This window comes from Pleurodeles waltl, chromosome 4_2 (assembly GCF_031143425.1).
Source record: "Pleurodeles waltl isolate 20211129_DDA chromosome 4_2, aPleWal1.hap1.20221129, whole genome shotgun sequence".
In the NCBI taxonomy this organism is placed as follows: domain Eukaryota; kingdom Metazoa; phylum Chordata; class Amphibia; order Caudata; family Salamandridae; genus Pleurodeles; species Pleurodeles waltl.
The window spans coordinates 305,737,895-305,758,058 of record NC_090443.1 but is presented as its reverse complement, the minus strand read 5'-3'; the positions used below and the strand labels follow the sequence as shown (position 1 = coordinate 305,758,058).

The 20,164-nt window shown below is 44.6% G+C and overlaps 1 protein-coding gene across 2 annotated transcripts in view; it reads right to left on the bottom strand.

Moving 5' to 3' along the window:
* Positions 1-20,164, bottom strand: part of CSDC2 (cold shock domain containing C2) — a 74,817-nt gene that overhangs the window by 28,742 nt on the left and 25,911 nt on the right. For both annotated transcript variants that reach the window (XM_069231257.1, XM_069231258.1), the window contains exon 3: positions 1,838-1,960. In XM_069231257.1, coding sequence (XP_069087358.1) covers positions 1,838-1,960 — 123 coding nt within the window. The remainder of the gene's footprint in view (positions 1-1,837; positions 1,961-20,164) is intronic.

Below are 20,164 nucleotides of genomic sequence, written 5' to 3'. Positions count from 1 at the left end.
AACCTTTTATACAAATAAACAAAAATAAAGTCGTCCTAAGGACCAATCCTAAATTTTTGCCTAAGGTTATTTCACCGTTCCATCTAAATCAAACAGTGGAACTTCCAGTGTTCTTTCCACAGCCAGATACCGTAGCTGAAAGGGCACTACATACATTAGATGTCAAAAGAGCATTGATGTATTACATTGACAGAACAAAAAACATCAGAAAGACTAAACAACTCTTTATTGCCTTTCAAAAACCTCACGCAGGAAACCCAATTTCAAAACAAGGTATAGCCAGATGGATAGTTAAATGCATCCAAATCTGCTACCTTAAAGCTAAACGACAGCTGCCCATTACACCAAGGGCACACTCAACCAGAAAGAAAGGTGCTACCATGGCCTTTCTAGGAAACATCCCAATGCAAGAAATATGTAAGGCAGCCACATGGTCTACGCCTCACACATTCACCAAGCACTACTGTGTAGACATGTTATCCGCACTGCAAGCCACAGTAGGTCAAGCCGTATTAAGGACATTATTTCAGACTACTTCCACTCCTACAGGCTGATCCACCGCTTTTGGGGAAATAACTGCTTACTAGTCTATGCAGAACATGCGTATCTACAGCGACAGATGCCATCGAACTGAAAATGTCACTTACCCAGTGTACATCTGTTCGTGGCATCAGTCGCAGTAGATTCGCATGTGCCCACCCGCCTCCCCGGGAGCCTGTAGCAGTTTGGAAGTTACCTTCAATTATTTATATATGTATCATCTCAACCTTAAATAGGTGCATACTTAGTCACTCCATTGCATGGGCACTATTACTACAATTCAACTCCTACCTCACCCTCTGCGGGGAAAAACAATCGAAGATGGAGTCGACGCCCATGCGCAATGGAGACAAAAGGAGGAGTCACTCGGTCCCGTGACTCGAAAGACTTCTTCGAAGAAAAACAACTTGTAACACTCCGGCCCAACACCAGATGGCGAGCTATTGCAGAACATGCGAATCTACTGCGACTGATGCCACGAACAGATGTACACTGGGTAAGTGACATTTTCATTCTGCAAGATTACCTTTCCTAGATTAATCCTAAAGAAACTACTTTCACCCAAATAAACACACGGAAGGCACAAAAATGGAAACGTCCCGTAGCGGCTTTATGTATCTAAGACTAAACCACTTCTAGGTGACATATTGCCTGATAAGGTGAATTTGTAGTTCTTTTCTAAAATTAACAGATCCAGGACAGATCTTGCCTTTCGGCCTGTAGAAGACAGGGGTCGGTGTATGTTTCAGATTCTGGAGCAGAGCCAATGAAGGACTGGTTATGAATTTCTAATTTCCAGACCTTCGTGATTTTTTAGGGTGACAGGTATTTCTTCTGAAGTTCTCTACTACAAAATGTTTTGGCCAGATTAACTCGCTGTCTAATGGTGGATGCTTTACGGTTAAACAGGCTAGTTTGAATATGGCGCAAGCTAAGATGTGCGTCCAGTGTAAGGCTACAGGGGCAGACGTTAAGTGATTAGAGTGGCAGGGCCCTGGCACTAGGTGAGCTGCAGCTTGTTGGACTGCTTTCAGAGGTGACATATTCTCGAAGAAGGCGGGACAGTACTGAGTTTTTACTGTCCAGTTTACAGACAGGCAGTCTTTCCCCCCTTACACGATGTTCTCTTCAGGAGGCCGTCCTAGACTTTAGCACACTCTCTTCTAAGCTAGTCCCTCTCATGCCTGTCCCTCCACTGTGCTGACAGCCCATTCCAAGGCGTCTTTTCAGCCATTCCATCCTCAGCGCTGGGAGACATCCTGGGCACCTCGCCCACCTCTCCCGACTCAGTACTCACTCTGAGATGTGGACAAAGATGTCATCTCCGCCATTCTCCGGTGTGATGAATCCGTGGCCCTGGCAGCGAGAGAACTGCTTACAGACGCCCTTGTACAGGGGTCCGGCGGAGGCCCGGGCAGTGCTGTGGGCGAGAGAGAATGGAAGTCATACAGGGGCAGGGAGTGTTATAACACCATTGTGCTAGGGGCTGAAAAAACATCAGAAAGACTACACACAAGCTGGGCTCCGTAATATTAGACACCATTCAGAGGCCAGGCAGAATAATAACACCATTATAGTTGGGCAGTGTAATAACATCATTGATACGAAACAATGTAATAACCTCATGGACATGTCCCCACAGTTGTTGGGTGGGTATCCCGAAAGCAGTCCCTGTTTGTGGTTGGTAAACACTACTTACGTGGAGCACCCCTTCTGCTCTGCCTCTCACACTCTGGACCGATCAACCAAACTTATTTTACACGATCGGACTGGCCTATAGGGCAATCAGGCAGTGACGATGGGCTGGTCTGACAGATCAGTGTGTGGGCTGATTGTCTGTCTGTTTCTGGGTCGCTTTTATGGTCTTCCGGGTCATTTTTTACTGTTAATTTCCCCGATATTAAAATAAATATTGCTTATAGTAAGCTGAAATCTATGCATTCTTCTATGTCTCGCAAAACATTTATACAGCTTGTCTTACAAGTTCTAAATTGCCTCGATTTGCAAACATTGGCTACTTTTTATTTCTAATTCACCAATGGGGCCACTTTTATTTTACTGCGAAAGCCTACTTTCTGTGCCAGTACGACTCTGTTTTTTGGCTAGATCTGCAACGGTGCTTTCAATAGTCAGTGCATCAGTGGTATTCCTCCATGTTACCCCTGTAGGTAGGAGACCCTTCACACCCCACATTGTGGGTTGCTCCTATAAAGTGCTTGTAGCCTATCTCGGAGACCTGCCTGGAGGAATCCACAACGACACTGCAGGCTTCTGCTATCCTGAGGACCAAGGGCTAAACCAAACATCTTTGGCGAACACAGCAGCTCTGCCAGCAGATTCGCCCACAAACAGCTCATCCCTCTTTGGGGTGTTTGGTCTGTCAGGCACCATTGAACTTCCTTGCGGCTCTATATGTTGACGTCTTTAAAGTTGTGGCGGTAGCTGTCTAGAAATGAGGGAAAGCTGGCTGGTCTCTCCCGTCATATATATATATATATATATATATATATATATATATATATATATATATATATATATATATATATATATATATATATTGAACCATTTGATGCCTACCCCTTCTCTACTAAAAACACATCTGTGAAGATGTGACCACGCCCACAGTTCTAGATTTTAATGACTGCGCTAGCGTTCATGGGTCCTGGTCTCCCTCAGTGCCCCTCTGAACTGAATAGGTTGCTGGCAATCCAGCAAGAGTTCTATTTATTCGTCTAGACTTCAGAAGAGGCTCTGCAACACCAACACAGATAGATGTCTGTCTGATCAGAGCAAGCACACCCTGTACTACTGCCTGCGAGCCAACAACTAGGTATTCAGAGGAGCCCTTATGGGCTCTGCTGAAAACACTGGAGCTGCACTACTCTAAAGAGTAGCTGTCTGAAATTTGCATAAGGTCCAGACCCAGCGCTCTTGATTGGCCTGAAGAATGACTTAAGGAATGGCGCAAGCTCTGGAGAATCTGCAGCCAGCTCATCATGCCGTTGCCCAAAAAATATACTTCACCTGAAGGGTGATAGCATGCTTGGTTGGACTAGGTATTGATTGCCCCTGGACGGAAGTCTGCATTTACTTGTAACCCCACTGACGTTTTGGTAAGGTGTATTCCCATTACACACCTGAGAAGGACACAAACATTTTTACCTTACACAGAGGGACTTAGAGTTGGATCCCATTGGCTCAAACAAGTTATCCTGATTAAGAAACTGCCTGTGCAATCTCTCTACAGCCTAAGGTTGTGAAGTGCAATTTAAAAGTGAAGTAGAACTAATAACATAAATATCAGTTTGACACCTGAGAGTGGAAAATAGTGGGTGACTCTGCTACCAGAAAATTTAAACTGTAGCCAGCTGTTAATCAGACCTAGGGTCCAACATTGTTTTTCTCAAAAAGACCGCCCTTGGCCTACCTTGGGAGAAACCACATTTCCCGCTTCTGTAGTCCCCTTTTCAAACACTGTCTGTGGGCCCAGTTAGGGCTGTAACTGGTCACACTTGAGCTGCGTCCAGCAGCCCCTGATCACCAGGGAGCCCGTTTCACCGGATACTTGAACTTTGACTTAGAAACACGTTTTTCAGGTTTCTTAATCTGGTGTATGTTTTGGAATCCAAATTCACTTTTGGGTGATGTGTTTTGGGGAATTCTAAAATATTTTGTAGATTCTCAGGCACATAGGTATAAACTCACACAGTAGTCCCTTCTTGCACCCTGGACTGCTGAGAAATCAGAACTAAGGTCAGACCTATCAACGTACCCTTGCTGTCTCGTCACATTCTACGTCTTTGGACTCTGAGAAAGATTACAACTGAAAAAATACTAAAACCAGAAGAATTTTGAAGTTTGAAAATGGCATGTTATCTCTGCCCCAATGGGTAATTATGTCCATGTGCCCCCATGTCAATTATCTCACCTTATGATATAAGCGCTTTAAAACTGTTTCAGTAGATAGTTGCTAGAATCTTATAGTTTCTTTTGGTGATTATCATTTCAACTGCCCTACATATAATGAAATATCTATTTTTAGCTCAGGGCCAAGGCATATTGTGGATGGTTATGCTGTGCCACTAACAATATATTCTGTCGACGTGGCTGGACAATGTAATTCCTACAGTCATTTTGTGCTGCACCATTTTACATGCTGGACTCTACTACCTCTTAGAATAAGCTTCACTCATTTTCCTTACAAGGTCAAGCACCCAAGTGGTCTGGCTCCGTGGTTCAATTGGAATGCAAAAGCATGCACGATCCTTAGGAACCCGTGATAGCTGACAGTCCCGACTAGGGATACTAGCTAGTATCCTCTGAATGTCTTATGACCCAGAGAAGAGGCCTCACAGCTGGTATGCACATTTGCTCTGAGGTAATCACAGTTAATAGTACATGATTTTGTTTTTTTGAAAAGCTTAAGCAGCCTTTTAGACCCGTGTTGAACCCTGCAAAGGTGGTGGGAGTTACCTTCTGGACTCTTGCAGTGGTCTCTGGGCAGGGCATCTTAGCCCCAAACCCAGCCCTTGGGCTCAGACAGATGACATCTCCAGATCTAGGACATCTTAAAGTCACCGAAACATAAGTAAGTTAGGTAAGCATTTACATGTCTCCGTGCCTCGACCCCCCCCTTATTTTATAAAACTCCCAAGTTATGTGCTCAAAGGCTGTCACAACATGAACCTCACCGTCCCTCCTTTCAAACGGGTCTCTGTAGGGAAGAAACAATGTGGGATTCAGAAGGTGTAAACATGGAACCCTCCCTCATTTCACGTTTGGTGAATTCCTTCCTACCGGTCATTCAGATGCCAAGTGAAAACCTAAATCTGACACTTTTAATCTAGTCTGTGGTGGTCTGGCACCAGTGACCAGGGACCCTTCAGGTGGTGTAGTATCCTACCTAGGAGTAGTAACCCACTCACTAATGAATTCACTCATGCACCAAGAAGTGTGATTAGATACCAGGCCGAAGCCATGAAGTTAAATACCATTAGTCTTAAAACAGAAGCCAGTCAGCGTAATAACACAAAGTACTAGGTCAACACCAGCGAGGTACCAAGTGTAATACTATCATAAATACTCAATGCAAGGCTTGCACTATATTAACATCACTTATACCAGAATCAGGCATATCATACATACCAGGCTGAGTGATATCAAACAAGCCTTTCTGTGCCAGGAGAGCTCTTGAGGAGACCACGCCAGCTCCTGCAGCACAGGGAAGTATGTTTACGGACCTGAGGCCCGAGGAAACTTTCAGAAGTGGCAGGTGCCACAAACGACTATTCCAGTGCCAGGAGGGTGCGCGCCGGGGCAAAGACTGGGCCCATCTTCACCCAGAAGAGGCTGGGCCACCCCTATTGCTGTTGGACCTGTATATCCCTTTTTGTCACTATTGATAGAGTTATTTAGGGGGAACAATGGGCAAGGTAACCTGCTTGAGGACAGAGACAATGCCACTTACAAGCCGCTTGGAGGAACCACGCTTGATTCTTTTTTGGCCTGCACGGTCGGTGTAATTGCCAAATAAATTGGTTTCGCTGAAAGGTGCTTATCTTTAGACTTGAGAGAGGGCTCTAGTAGTCCCTCACTGAGACTGATGGAGCCTCACTTTGGAGTGGTTGGAAAGGACCCCTCTGTAATTTGTGGCTCACAACCCTCCATGTCTGTCGAGCTAGCTCATTCATCACCTACAACTAGCTTGCTTAATAATTCGAACCTCATGAATGCTAGCGACAGTGGTCCTTCCGCCAAACCGAAACGCAAACCCAAGCAAGGGGCCAGACCCGGATTATCCAAAGCCCAAAGGCTCATTGATAGATCTACTGAAGCTGTTGAGCCCACTCTGTTGCAGTTTAGTCTGGACTTCTCAACTGTGATTTCCGAAGCCTCGAATACTGACTGGGATTGTGTCTTCGAGAAATGTAACTCTCTGGTGATAGTGTGTATTACCCCCTTGGTAGAGAGTCTTCGTAGCTTTGAAGATACTATAACCCAGCTAGCCACACATTACTAAAATTCGTTAGTTCACCAGGCTATGTCCATCCAACTATGTCTAACCATGACAGGACTCTAGTCCCAAGCACTGACCCTACCTCAAACCTATTACCATCACACAGAGTGACGCCTGCGAAGAGTGTCCAGTCCTCTTCCTGCAAGCTGTGTGTGCCTTTTGTTCTGTGGCGAGAGATGGAGGAGGCCTACGAGGGAGACGAGGAGTCACGTATATTTTGTCTAACCAAGGACCTATCCTGAAGGCCCAGCTGCTCGCTAACCAGTCTAGCTTGAATCTTCCTCCGGACGGTTGCCCGTATGTGGCCATCTTGACTGGAGTCCCATATCTAAATCACCCTGGGGAGGAATCAACTCTTTAGCTTGAAAACAAAGTTTGTCAATGGTAGACTCTGCATACTTATTTTAATATCACTGAATATACCAATATTTTGATTGTAAGAAGGGTTGGGTGGGTTGGTCCATTGGCTATGCACTTGAGAGGGAACTGTGTTATTATTAATTGTAAAAAAACAGGTCTGGCCCCCCGCTTAATCCAATGCGGTGCCAGGGGGTATCTGTTGGGAGCTGATATTCACATTGTCCCTTTAGGCTTTTTCTACAAACGCCTGATACCCAGGCAGATGGCTGAGCGCAGACCCCCGTCATTAAGGGCTGTTGTAGCAAACGAGTTCTCTATCCCTACTTCAAACAGATTCCTCCCCCTTGGCATACCTGTATGCCATTGACTGACGCCAAACCACAACAGTTGTTAGTGAGCCTGATACAAATGGGTCAGAGGAATCGGGTATCTCTTCTATTTCGCCAGCTCTTACAACTACTGCTGGTTCTATTCCCTCAACGCCTGATGCATTGTGTGTTAGTTTGCGGTTACCTAATAATGATATCTATTATATGTAAATATATAAGGTCTATGGCAGGCCAGGGGGTAATAGAGTCGAACTAGCAATTACAGGCCTAATAGATTCTCATATGGCAGCCCTCCTTGCTGGATGTTATAAAATTACGGCGGGTGATTTCAACTACAAATTTGAGGCACTTGGCACTAATTTTGAAGCCCTTACAGGTGATGAGGATCAGGTTTGTTCAGTCCCTGGGTTTACACTTCCCCCCCATAAGAAATGGACAGCCGCTGTAACCCAACCTAATGCTTTCATTCTGAATAATGAACTTCGAGCCTGCAATAGGAGACCTGACTACATTTTGCTGGACATTAGAGTCTTGCATATATTGGTCGACATGTGTGTGTGACCCCCAGCAGGATAGTGACCATAATGCTTTGAATGCACTTCATTATGTAACTCCCTGGCATAACCCTTCGATAGAGGGCTTGTACCTTCTAACAATCGGCATAGGTTAGAATAGAGTTCTTTGATAGAATCCCTGGCAGCTCTGAGGAAGGTCTACGAGGCAGTAACTGCTGGTCTCAAAGCTGTACAGGTTGCGGGAGGTGTCCCTGAGGCAAGCTGATTTCCTGATGAGAATTAGCACAATTCACAACTCTAGGTTTATCTCCTTAAGGAATCTTTTCTTGGTGGAGTCAAAGAGCATTCCTAAAAGGGAAAAACAAGACCCTGGTACTCCAAACTGTGTAGAATTGCCAGGCGTTCACAATCCAAAGCCATAAAAGGTCAGAACAGGAACTCGATCCAAGAAGCCAGGCTCTCCTACAAAGCTGCTAAAAGAGGCTGGGAGTATGCAAGGTGGGAATCTATGTTATGCGCCATTTAAGGAAAGGGCTATTGTTCCTTCTAGCGCATTCTTGCCAGTGGTGGCCCTGACGATCATTCTTCAATCAATAACCACCTCTCCGCTGCTGGCTAGTTGGACCACTTCTCAAAGCTGTGCTCTTGCACCACAGGGCTGGAATCTTTCCAGAGTGGGACCACTGAGCTGCAGGATATAGTTTCTCAGTGTGGTGCAAGGCCAAGATGTTAGTTATATTTCCAGCGTTGAAAGGAGTGTGGCAATACACTGGATTACCCCAACAAAGCCCCTATGTTGGACAAGATAATTGGTGTCCTTATTTCGTATTGGTTTTTTTAATTGCCATAATGAGAGGGGCACCGACTCTTACACAGGGTGGGGCAGAGATAATTAGGATCTTCACAAAGGGTTCTAGGGCACTTCCATCAAGTTATAGGCCCATCAGCCTTCATGATAGTTCCCCAAAACTCTTTAGCTGGATTATCTTGGATAGATTGCTTGACTGGATCGCCAACTCCGGAATGCTGACATCGTTACAAGCTGGTTTTAGGGATGGTATTAGTACCATTGATCAGGTGTTCCGACTCCAGCTGATTTTTTGGAAATATGTTACTTTGGGCGTGATCATCTATATGTGATCTTTGTGGACCTACGATCTGCTTTTATCCTAGTACCCAGGGAGTCTTTGTGGAAAGTGCTACCGGGAATTGTGATCCTCAAGTACCTTTTGAGTGTTATTATCAGGCTGCACGCTAATAACTTTGCTCCAGTCGGATGTGCGTCCCAGGGTAAGCGGACAGTCCCCGTTCCAGTTGAACAGGACATGAGGCAAGGGTGCATGCTAGCCCCAACCCTATTTATCTTATTCATCAATTACCTGGTGACCTTTCAAGAGAAGTCTGAGAATGATGCCCCAAGCCGACTGGAAAGATCCGGCCCTTTTGTTTGCAGACGATACACTCTTGATTTCAAGAACAACTACGGGGTTGCAGGAGCTTCTTGACCAGTCTGGCCAAACTGAGGGGCTTGGAGATCAACATCAGTAAAACAAAGTATATGGTTTTTAATCCCTGTGCATCGCCCAGATCTAATCAGACTCTTAATGGGGTTCCGAAGGAGAGAGTTCAGGTATTTGACTATCGAGGGGTAGTCCACACTGAGCAGTTTGATTGGTTACTTCAAATTCTGCTGTGTAGTCTAAAATTAGAACAGTAGTAAGGGGGAAATGTGAGATCACAATGAGGTTCTTTAATTCGTCTGACTATTCTCCAGCCCTTCAAATGTATAACCTCCAAGCTCTTGGGTGGTCCTATATGGTGGGGAGTTATGGGATCATAAAGATGTAAGATCTTTGGAGAAAGAGGAAAATCGTTTTATATGACTGATAGTCATTCTCCCTCTTAGTACCAAGCTGGTCCCCTTATGGCTCGATCTTAACCTTACCTTAGATCCATTGTTGACAAAATGGGAATTGAGACCTTTATTGGAAGGTGAAGACTTTGGGCGACTCTTGAACTCTTACCCTATCGTGGGGTCTGGAGGATGTATTCTGGTTGCCTGGGGACATCTAAGATTTCTTGGCTTAGATATGATAATCACCGCCTGCTCCAGATCGGGTGCGGGAACCTATGGTCCATCCTGCGGAATGCTCTGGGGTATCGGAAGCAATGTTAAAGGGCCTAAACTGGCGGCATACTGATGACTCAATTTTAGGGCACTCCAAGGTAGATACCCTTACAGCCTCTTTTCTTGAGCTTAAAGACAAATGCAGTGTAAATGTCTTCTTTGGCGAGATTTAATCCCCCCTCAACCCAAAGACACGACACTTTAAATAAAATTCCAGCTAGGGATCTTACCACTCTGTTCTGTTATGGCAAAATGGCAGTGTGTTCCAAAGGAGTCTGATGGGTTCTGTCCCTTTTGTTCTCAGGTGATTATTACAGCATGTTCAATAGTTTCATTCTGCCCAACATATCAAGGGTTCAGAAGGAAGTAGGTCCTTCTGTTAGGTCGCAATTTAGGAATAAGGACTACAGAGCAGCAATTAGAATTGTGAGAAGCAATGTCAGAAAATCTACTGTATTCCCTGTTTCACATTTCCTGTTGCATATGTGGAGGGTTAGGCAAAAAAGGCTTGCATGCTGAAGGGTTGCCCTCGTCTTCCGCCTCCTCTAGTTTTGTAAGAGTGTACTGGTCTATAGACCAGGTTAGCATCATGTACTGGTTGCGGGTCACCATTGGTGTAGCAGGGGAATTTTCAATCCTTATGGACTACTGCATGGGATTTGCACACTGGATTGTAATCAGATAAAAACTATAGTTTTTTTTGTACTTATTTTTATTGCATTAGTATTTAATAGATTTTATGTTTTTTATATAGCGTCGTGTTTTATGTGCTTTTATGGCAGTATAGCTGAATAAATATTCACACGATGATATCATTATTACTACCAGGAACAAGCTAGGCACTGTAGCTCAATATACATCAGGCACAAACCCTGCAAAAAAATGTCATATTATCACCCTGTTGAGCTCTGAATGTAAAGTGAAAAAAACCAAGAACATGCAAGGAAAATATTCTCACAATGTCTCCTGCACTGAAGTGAGACGAGTGTAAGCCTTGCCCTCTGGTAATGAGGAGTGAAACTGCACTATGCAGAGTTCCACGGCTCTTCTTGCAGTGGGAGAGGGTCCATGCCCTCTTCTGTAGCGGCGAGGAGTGAAACGGGGGCTGTAGACAATCCTAGCTTCTGGCGCAGTGGGACGGGGGTGATGACCTGACTTCTGCTGGAGAAATAGTGAAAATCCAGCTGTAGTTGGTCTTGGCAACCCGGAGAGAGAAGTGTCTGCTATGTCTTCTGATGGTGAAATTTAAAACTACAGCGACAGGGAATATCACAGCTTCTCAATAAGTGGAACATTGTTGTTGACGGGATGCGGAATATGAAAGTGCAGCCATATAGATTATCGAATTGCTGCTGTGGTGGAAAAGATGTAATGCTCTTCACTCTGATGGTGAGAACTGGTAATGCAGTTATCACACAGCTTCTCTTCCTTTTGGAGAGATTGCACGCTCTGCCATCCTGTGGTGACATGTCAAAGTGCAGCTATAGAAGCACTCGCAGCTTCTGCTTTTCTTTCTGGTGGGGAGATGCGAAAAAAGGGGTGCCCGCAGTTTCACCTGCCAAGGGAAGAGTGCGATGCACTCTGGCGGTGAGATTCTAAATAAACTGCAGCTAAAGTAGCGTTCACAGTTGATCTTGCAGTGGGGAGGGTAAAAATTTCTGTATCCTATTGGTGAGATGTGAAAATGTACCTAGCTTCTGCTACAGTGGGAACGTTTTATGTTCCTCTGGTGGGGAGACGTGAAACTGCAACTATGAGGGATTGGACAGGGATCTGATAGTTTGTCTTGTTTAGGCCTATGATGGTGGGTAATGGAAAAGACACTACAGCGCAGGAGTCTGCATCTCATAGGTCATGGACTATGTTATGGGCTACCAGTAGCTCGCATACTGTCTTGAAGTATCGAGCTACCTATGAGTTCCCTTTGGGATTCTGCACCTGAGATGTTGAGAAAGGTGAACCCTGCAGGAGAAACCTGCAGACATCCCTCTTCTGAAATAAACAGTGAGGTGTTACTGCTTTATATGAAAACCTTCACCCGGATAAACACAGCATCCATGACGATGAGGCACAATCAGAAGATAATTTCTTTAAAATCAATGGCCGGGTGCTGGGCCTGGGTCAAGATGGCGACACATGTAGCCCGATCCGTTGACCCGCGCCAGAGACATGATAGCAGGTCCCTCAAAGTACACATTGGTCCTCCAGAAGGCCACCCTGACAGTATAGGGACCGCCGGAGCTTGGCGGCAGGTGTTGGATGGGAACGAGCCACCTCCACGCCCCTCCTAACCAGAGACCGGTGCACTGAGCGGCACCCAATTTCTTTCTGTACACTCAGACATGGCAAAGGGGAGAAGGAAGAGGGACAATTAAATCAAAGTGTTGCTCCAGCAGGGGCCAGCAACAAAGATGAGACTCCAACACATTCAACAAGTCAGGGAGACAGTGAGACTCTGGATACTGTGGACCCTATAAGAGAGGGTGAACAGAAGGTTACCAAATCTTCATGAAACAATTCCTTCAAAAATGAAAGGGCGATCTAAGTGCAGTCAAAGCTGATAACAAACAAGGCCTGGCAGAAGTGATAGAAGAGACAGATGACCTGGACAATAAAGTGATGATTGAGCGCTGGAGTTTGAGGAGCACAGATCAGACTCATATCCTTGGATCAAAGCTAATCTTGTTCACAGAAGCAAGGTATTTGGAAGATCATTGAAGGCACTGCAATATCCGCATCAGAGATGTGTGAAAGGGGGTGGAGGGTAACAACACAACTACCTATGTGCAGGACCTGCTGGATGCCCTTCCGGACAGAAGTGATGGTGACTTCACAAGATAAAGCTCACCCCACCAGATATACAGGCCTGCACTGCTATGAAGATAAGGAGAAAGGAATGCAGGCTGCCTGTAGAGGAGGACAAATCTTCTAACAAGCATTTGTAATGTAATATGTCTCGCATTTGCTTGAGTTAGAGCTACTGGTGTTGCAAATGCACAAATGGACTTTTCATGCCACATAAATTAGTCAACTCTGCCGCATAATTTGGTCCTCTCTGCCACATAATTCCAGTGGCCCCGTGTTATCCCCCAACTTTCTGCCTGCCTCCCTCCACTTTTCTGACCCTGTTTTTGCTGGTTTTAGGACACTGAGCACTTTACCACTGCTGTCTAGTGCAAAAGTGCATACTCTCTCTCCCCTAAACATGGTAACATTGGTTCCTACCCACCTGACATAATTAATTTACTTGTAGGACCCTAGTAAAGTGCACTACATATGCCCTGGACCTGTAAATTATTACATGTGCCATCCACATAAGAAGCCCTTAACCATGTCTGAGGCCTGCTGTTTCATTTGTGTGCAGTTTCACTGCCACTTCAACTTGCCATTTAAAACTACTTGCCAAGCCTTAAACTCCCCTTTTTCTACGTATATGTCACCCCTAAAATAGGCCCTAGGTAACCTATAGGGCAGGGTGCTATGTAGGTAAAAGACAGGACATGTACTCGTGTAGTTCACATGTCCTTGTAGTTAAACACTCATAAAGTCGTTTTCCACTGCTGTGAGGCCCGTTACTCTCATCGGCTAGCATTAGAACTACCCTCGTATACGTTTGAGTGGTAGATTCCAATCTGGAAGCAGTGACCTGTCAGGTTTAGTATTGCTAGAATGGTAATAGAAAATCCTGCTTACTGGTGAAGCTGGATTTAATATTACTATTTAAGAAATGCCACTTTTAGAAAATAGGCATTTCTCTACATTTACTGCCATCTGTGCCTTACAGCCTGTCTCCAATCCATGTCTGGTGTGTGCTGGTTGACAGCTCCCCTTGCACATTACACCCAGACAGCCATAAACAGAGGACACTCAGTCACATCTGCATTCATCTGCATAATGAATGGGTCTCCCTGGGCAGGAAGGGTGGAGGGCCTCTCTCTTAAATTTAAAAAGGTCAGTGGCCTGCCCTCACACAAAGGACTGATAACCCCCAACAGGGATCCTAGCAGACAGAACTGGGCTGAAAGGGGAACTTGTGCACTTCGAAAACAACTCTTTGAAGTATCCCCCACTTCAAAGGCATTTTTGGGTATATAAACTGGGGCTCTGACCCCACCAAATCAGACACTTCTCGATCTACACCTACACTCTGTCAGAGGACCTGCCTGGCTGCCCAAAGGACTCATCTGGCCTGCTTTGCTGAAAAGAAATGCTGCTCTGCTGGCCTCAGACTTTGCTGGAAGGACTCTGCCTTCCCCAAAGTGCTCTTAAATCTAAGGGACAGCAAAGACGTCATCTACTAGCTTTTAGCTAGTTTTCCGACTTCAGCAATGCCAGGAACGACTTCAGCGATGCCAGCAACAAGGCTGCAGCTGGCTCCCGCTCTGTGGACATCGCTGCACGCAACAACCACGGCCTGCAACGCAAGTCTGACATTGCCGCAATGCCTCTGAGGTCACGCAGTGTGATCGCAACACTGTGAAGTGGACTCATCATGTCTTGACAGACTGGATTTATCGACCCCGCTGGGTCACAAGGAACTGACGCCCCACCAGCTCCCCCTGCAACCGGACGGAACAGACACCTCGCCTCCCCTGCCAAGCAGTGCGGAATGGATGCCTCACCTCCCCGGACGCTGTAAGGGACTGACGCCACACCAGCTCAAGCGACGCTTTATCTCCACGACTCTGTGCGACATCTTTGTTTCTTTGTTTTCAGAGGTACTGTACCTGGGGGTCCATGTGACTCCGTGACCGGCGCCTGTGACATCAGATTATTGAGAACGACTCCATCAACGATGCCATAATAGCCCCAGTTGGAGCTATTGAGTTTCTAAGCGCTTTAATGGGATTTAATCTTTAAGAAATGTTAACTTTACTTGTGTACATTGGACTTTCACCGTTCTACCTTATTTTATTCAGATAAATATTATCTTTTTTTCTAAACCTGTGAGTTGTATTTTTGTGGTGTTTTCACTGTGTTACTGTATGAGTTGTTGCACAAATACTTCACATATTGCCTTCTACGTTAAGCCTGACTGCTCTTAGAGAGCATGAAAACAGAATGGCAGAACGTAATGCAGTGCAACCATATATTTAGACCCTAGAGAGTGTAGTGCATTACACATTTTCAGGCCTAGCAGGCCTACTAGGATAATATTCCAAAGAAGACACTTAAAACACAAACAATTTCCAGCTGAAAAACAAATGTTCCAGCCATGAAAGATCTTAAAAAGGCATTAAATGGTGGGAGAGGTTACTATTTTGCCCCCTCGACGTAGTGTTGGGACCCAGAGGCCCAGACAGAAAGAGTGTGTGGTGCTGAACATTTTGATGGTGGTCCCATTGCCCTAGGACCAACACACGGTGAGTTATGGACAAAAAATGTTTTGTTAAAGGAATGCACCGCAAAGCATTATGGGGCAAGTTTCTGAGTGCAGCAAATATTGTAGTATCTTGATTATAATGCTCAGAACCACCTTTAGAGGATACTATAATAAAAAATAGTATTTGTAAGAAACATGGTCATGTAACTATATAGTCAGCCCCTGGGGGACATAACAACATGAAAACAGAATGGCAGAAAGTAATGTAACCCCTAGAGGACATAATGACTCACACATTTCAGGTCTAGCAGGCCTCCTGGAATACTATTACAAACAAAGCCCTTAAAACAAAAAATATTCCCAGCTATAGAACAAAAGTTGCAGCCATGAGAGAGCTTAAAAAGACATTGAATGGTGGTAGTTGTTACTATTTTGCCCCCCCCAACCTAGTGTGGGGGACCCAGAGATGACCTAGACAGAAAGAGTTTGTCATGCTGAATAGTTTGGTGGTGGTCCTACTGTTGTAGGACCACCACAGGCTGAGTTATGGGCAAAAATGTTTTGAAAAAGAAATGTCCTGCAAAGCATAATAGGGCAAGTTTCCCGAGTGCAGTGAATATTGTAGTATCAGCTCTCCCGCTGTGCCAGGAGAGCCGCTTTGAAGATTTCTGTGTTTTTTTCTCTGTTAAATAATCCAGTTTGTATATTTTTCAATGGCTAAACTTGTTAAGTGGTACTCATGTAAAGGGCCCCTCAGATCGAGGTTGCGCTGTTTGAAATTTCACGCAGTCATGTAAAGCGCTCCGCTGATTGAGTTTGCACCTTATAAAACTTCACGTCCTCATGCAAAGTGCTCCTTCGATCAAATTTGCTATATGAAGCTTTTATTTTTTTTTAAATGATCAAATAAATTAAAAAGAGCCCCCCTCCAGCTTCCAGCCTTTGTGCACAGACACCTCCAAGAAACAGTGGCATATCCGAAACATGGAAGACAAAGAAACAACATACGGCCACACAGCGCAAAGCGGTGAGGCAAAAGAAAAAAGCAGTGCACCACACTAAGGTATATAGCCGATCATGCAGTAATCCATGTAACAGGGTTGGTCTCCAAGGCTGTAACAAAGGAGCCTAAAGGAGGGACAAACGTAAAGCATTTACCTACAAAATCAAGGGAATTTTGAAAGGCAGGCCAGGAACTAATTAAAGTGATGGGCGTATTGCTAGCCCACAGATGTAGATTACAACATGTTGAGAGACAACACTTGGGCACTGCCTACACTCAACCTAAAATGGAGCAGAGCTGCAGATTTTCCAGAACCTCTCCGTTATCACGCAATTGAAGCATTCAAATGAATTACGACTCTCCCATGAGACAAAGGCATAAAAATTAGGTGGGGTCATGCATTTTAGATTATATTAAAGCAGGATGATAAACAATGGACAAAACAATCACTAGAAAAGGCCTGCAACGTACTAGGACTGAGCCCATGGCGAGAAGACAGCAAAGACCAACAGCGGGAAAATTCATACACAAGGTATCAGGTATGGAGGCCCTACTGAGCCATAATAATCACACGCAGTGACGAGAGGTAATACGGGAGGGGGACTGAGAAGGAAGAGGGCCCAGTTTGATAAGAGCAAAGCAGGAGGTGGGGGAGCAAACTGAAAATGTGAAAGAATGCTGCTAGGTTCCAACATCACAGTGAGACGTCATCTGGACAGAGATGCACCCCACGTACAGGCCAGATGGGAACCGGTATCATACTATTACAGAGGGGCAGGGTACAGGGTTTCAAGGGTTCCATTTTGTTTAGAATGCTCGTCCTTGTTTAGAGTAGGCATTGTTGCCATTCAAGGAGGTAGGGGAACAGTGGGACGGTGTATCCCTGGAGGTACACCACTGATGCAAGTCTTACTACATGTTGCTGTCCTCTAGGTTTGGCCCGGCTGATGCCCAGCTCGTCAATCAGCATTTACAATGCACATGACTCAACAGCCCCACTAAGCAAAGTGGGCACTGCACAAGCTCACAATTCCACATGCAGACTTTAACCATTTGTAGTCAGATCTGAAACCCCTCAAATCCAGAGATTTCCAGGGGCAATTTATTTCCTCAACTGAGAAAAAAAAATCAAAAGAGTAGGGGTGTTAATAAAAAAAAAAAGGATTTCAAAGTTGAGGGCTGTCTTAAGGACAAGGTGTGTAGGTGGGTAGCAATGGGGAAAATGCATGAGGTTGGTCATTTAACAACAACATCAGTTTACAGTCCAAGTCAGGGGCAAGAACAGTTCCTTGTCCTGGTAACACAAAATCTAACTGCATGGGCAAAGGGCCGGAGAGCAAGTGCTGGTGATCAGCGCAGGCTCCTCTGCTATGGCAGAGGAGCATCGCCTTCCCATCCCCCGCCACCAGCAGCAGCTGCAAAACTTTAAAAATAAAATAATCATAAATGATGTTTATTATCGTTTTATTTTTAAAGGGTCAGGCCACGGGAGGATGACAGCCATGGAGGGGACTGGTGTACACTCCCCTCAGTGAGCATGTGTTTGACCGGCTATCTCAGGACAGCCAAACACACATGCGCACTGAGCTCTCTCTAATCCAGCATTGTGTTGCCATGCTGGAGAGAGCAGGCACAGGCTCCCAGTGTGCCTGGGAGTACGAAGCGAGGACGATCAGGCCAATCCTAACAATGCTATCAGCAGTGCCAGGATTGGCCGCAGGGCAGGCTGGGAGCCTATCTCTGCCTGCAGTGCAGCAGAGAGCAGAAGTGTGGCAGGGTCAAGGTAAGTTTTTTTTGTGCTTTTGATTTGCCCTGTCGCCAGCCGCGACAAGTTGTGATCTCAACCTAGTAGTAGATAGCTCTTTAGATAGGATGCAAAATAAAAGCAAGGGAAGTAGTCATCTCGCCAGATGGAAGAGCCCATCTGGAAGAGCTGGGGTTTGTGGATGTTTGGCGTTACCAGCAAGCTTTAAAGACAGGCTAAACACTACTCAGCAGTGCACACAACTATCCAAGACCTAATTACTTCCTCCTAGATAAATGACTCTTGTAAGATATACAGGAAGTCAGGCACAGCCAGACTCCCCTCATGTGTATTCACAAACACCTTAAGACTCGTGCAAACCGAGAAGTGGCCGTTGGGGTGTTAATGACACCCTGTTAAAAGACACTTTAGTTATCCAAAACATGAATCAGGGCATTGTGGATTATGTGACCTTAGTGATAACGGGGAAGTAAGTGCTTCCCCCCCTGGGATGTCCTAAAGACAGTCATGAGGGGCCACTTTACAGCAAAGACTGCCTGCATTAACAAACTTAGGGATCCCCTGCATGTCACTCTGAGAGCTGATTTGAGCAGCCTGGAAGAAACCCATAAACGTACGCAATGCTGAAAGATCTGGAGAAAAAATAATCGCTATTAGCAAGCAAATTAAATTGGTACAAACACAGCAGACTATCTTATAACAAGAAATTAATATTTTATAACGTAATGAATACACCAGGCAAACTCTCTTAAAATGGGATGCTACTGTACTGTCGGCACCCACCAATATTTTTTTTCTTCAAAAAAACAAACTCTTAGCGAATCTTCTTAGATCAAAACAACTTAGCACCTTTGTCACTTAAGTCAAAAACAGAGAAGGCATGGTGAGAACAGAGGAAGAGGGCAAAACAAAAGGTATCCATGAATTATTTGAAGATGTGTATAATAGTGAACCTTCAGAGACTGAATACGAACACACTTGCCTGGCTGAAGCGCATTTAACTCTGATTTCGCTAAGTGAAAGTGGTAAATTGAAGCGACTAATAAAGAATGATGAGTGCTTGCCTTGAAAGCTCTCTCTACTTTGCGACCCTCCAAGGTGGCATGTGCGGATGGATTTACAGCGCTTTTTTATATAAAATCCTTTTGTGCACTGCTCTACCAATACTAATAAAGGTCTTCCAGGAAAGGATTTGCAGAACCTGCACAATAATAAAAGATCTGGAGGAAGATTAATCACTAGAAGGGGGGAAATTAAATTGGTGGAAACAAACAGAACAAACTACATTATAACAAGAATGGAACAACGTTTTTATGACTTAGGGAATAAACCTGCCAAACCCTTAGCAAATCTTCTCAGATCAAAGCGACCCAGCACCTTTATCAATGAAGTCAAAAATAAAGAAGACACCATGTGGATAGAGGAAGAGGTCAAAGCAAACTTCTTTCCAAAATTGTAGGAAAATTTGTATATAAGTGAACCATAAAACACCGAACATAAACAGACGTGCCTAACTGGGGTATGAGTTATAGTTACTCCAGGGCTTGAAATAGAAAAATAGAAGTGCAGGTACTCTGCATCAGAGTACCCGCTTATTTCTGATAAGTCCCGGTACTCTGCAATTAAAAGTATTACATTTTTCTAGAGAAGAGCAGGTACACTCCCTCCCAAAATAAAAAAGTGCTGGAACTCAGTACCGGACAGTACTGGCCCATTTAAAGTACTGAGTTACTCGAAATAATTCCATCTATAACAGCTGAATTTCTACGGTTTTGTGCGAGTAAATTCAGAACCTAACAGTAACATTCCCTATAACCTTTGTTTTTTTAAGTGAATATATATATATAGATATGTATATATACATATCTATATATATAGATATATATATATATGTAGAGAGAGAGAGAGAGACTGCCCTCTAGTGATTAGAACAGATGTCATAGCTCCTCAAATACAGTAATATGTGCATGCCTTTCAATAACTGAATTGTTTTTCTCCAAAGTTAGGTAAGGAAAGGTTTACTTTTCTTCCATGTGTTCATTATTTAACACCAGGATACTCCTCTGAGCATGATCATTCATTAATTTGGAGTTATTTCAAAAGGCTCTCATTGGATTGCAAAGTTGTTAACTACCCACTGAACTGCCACTAGAACAAGGCAAATCATCTTACCATGACTATTTCA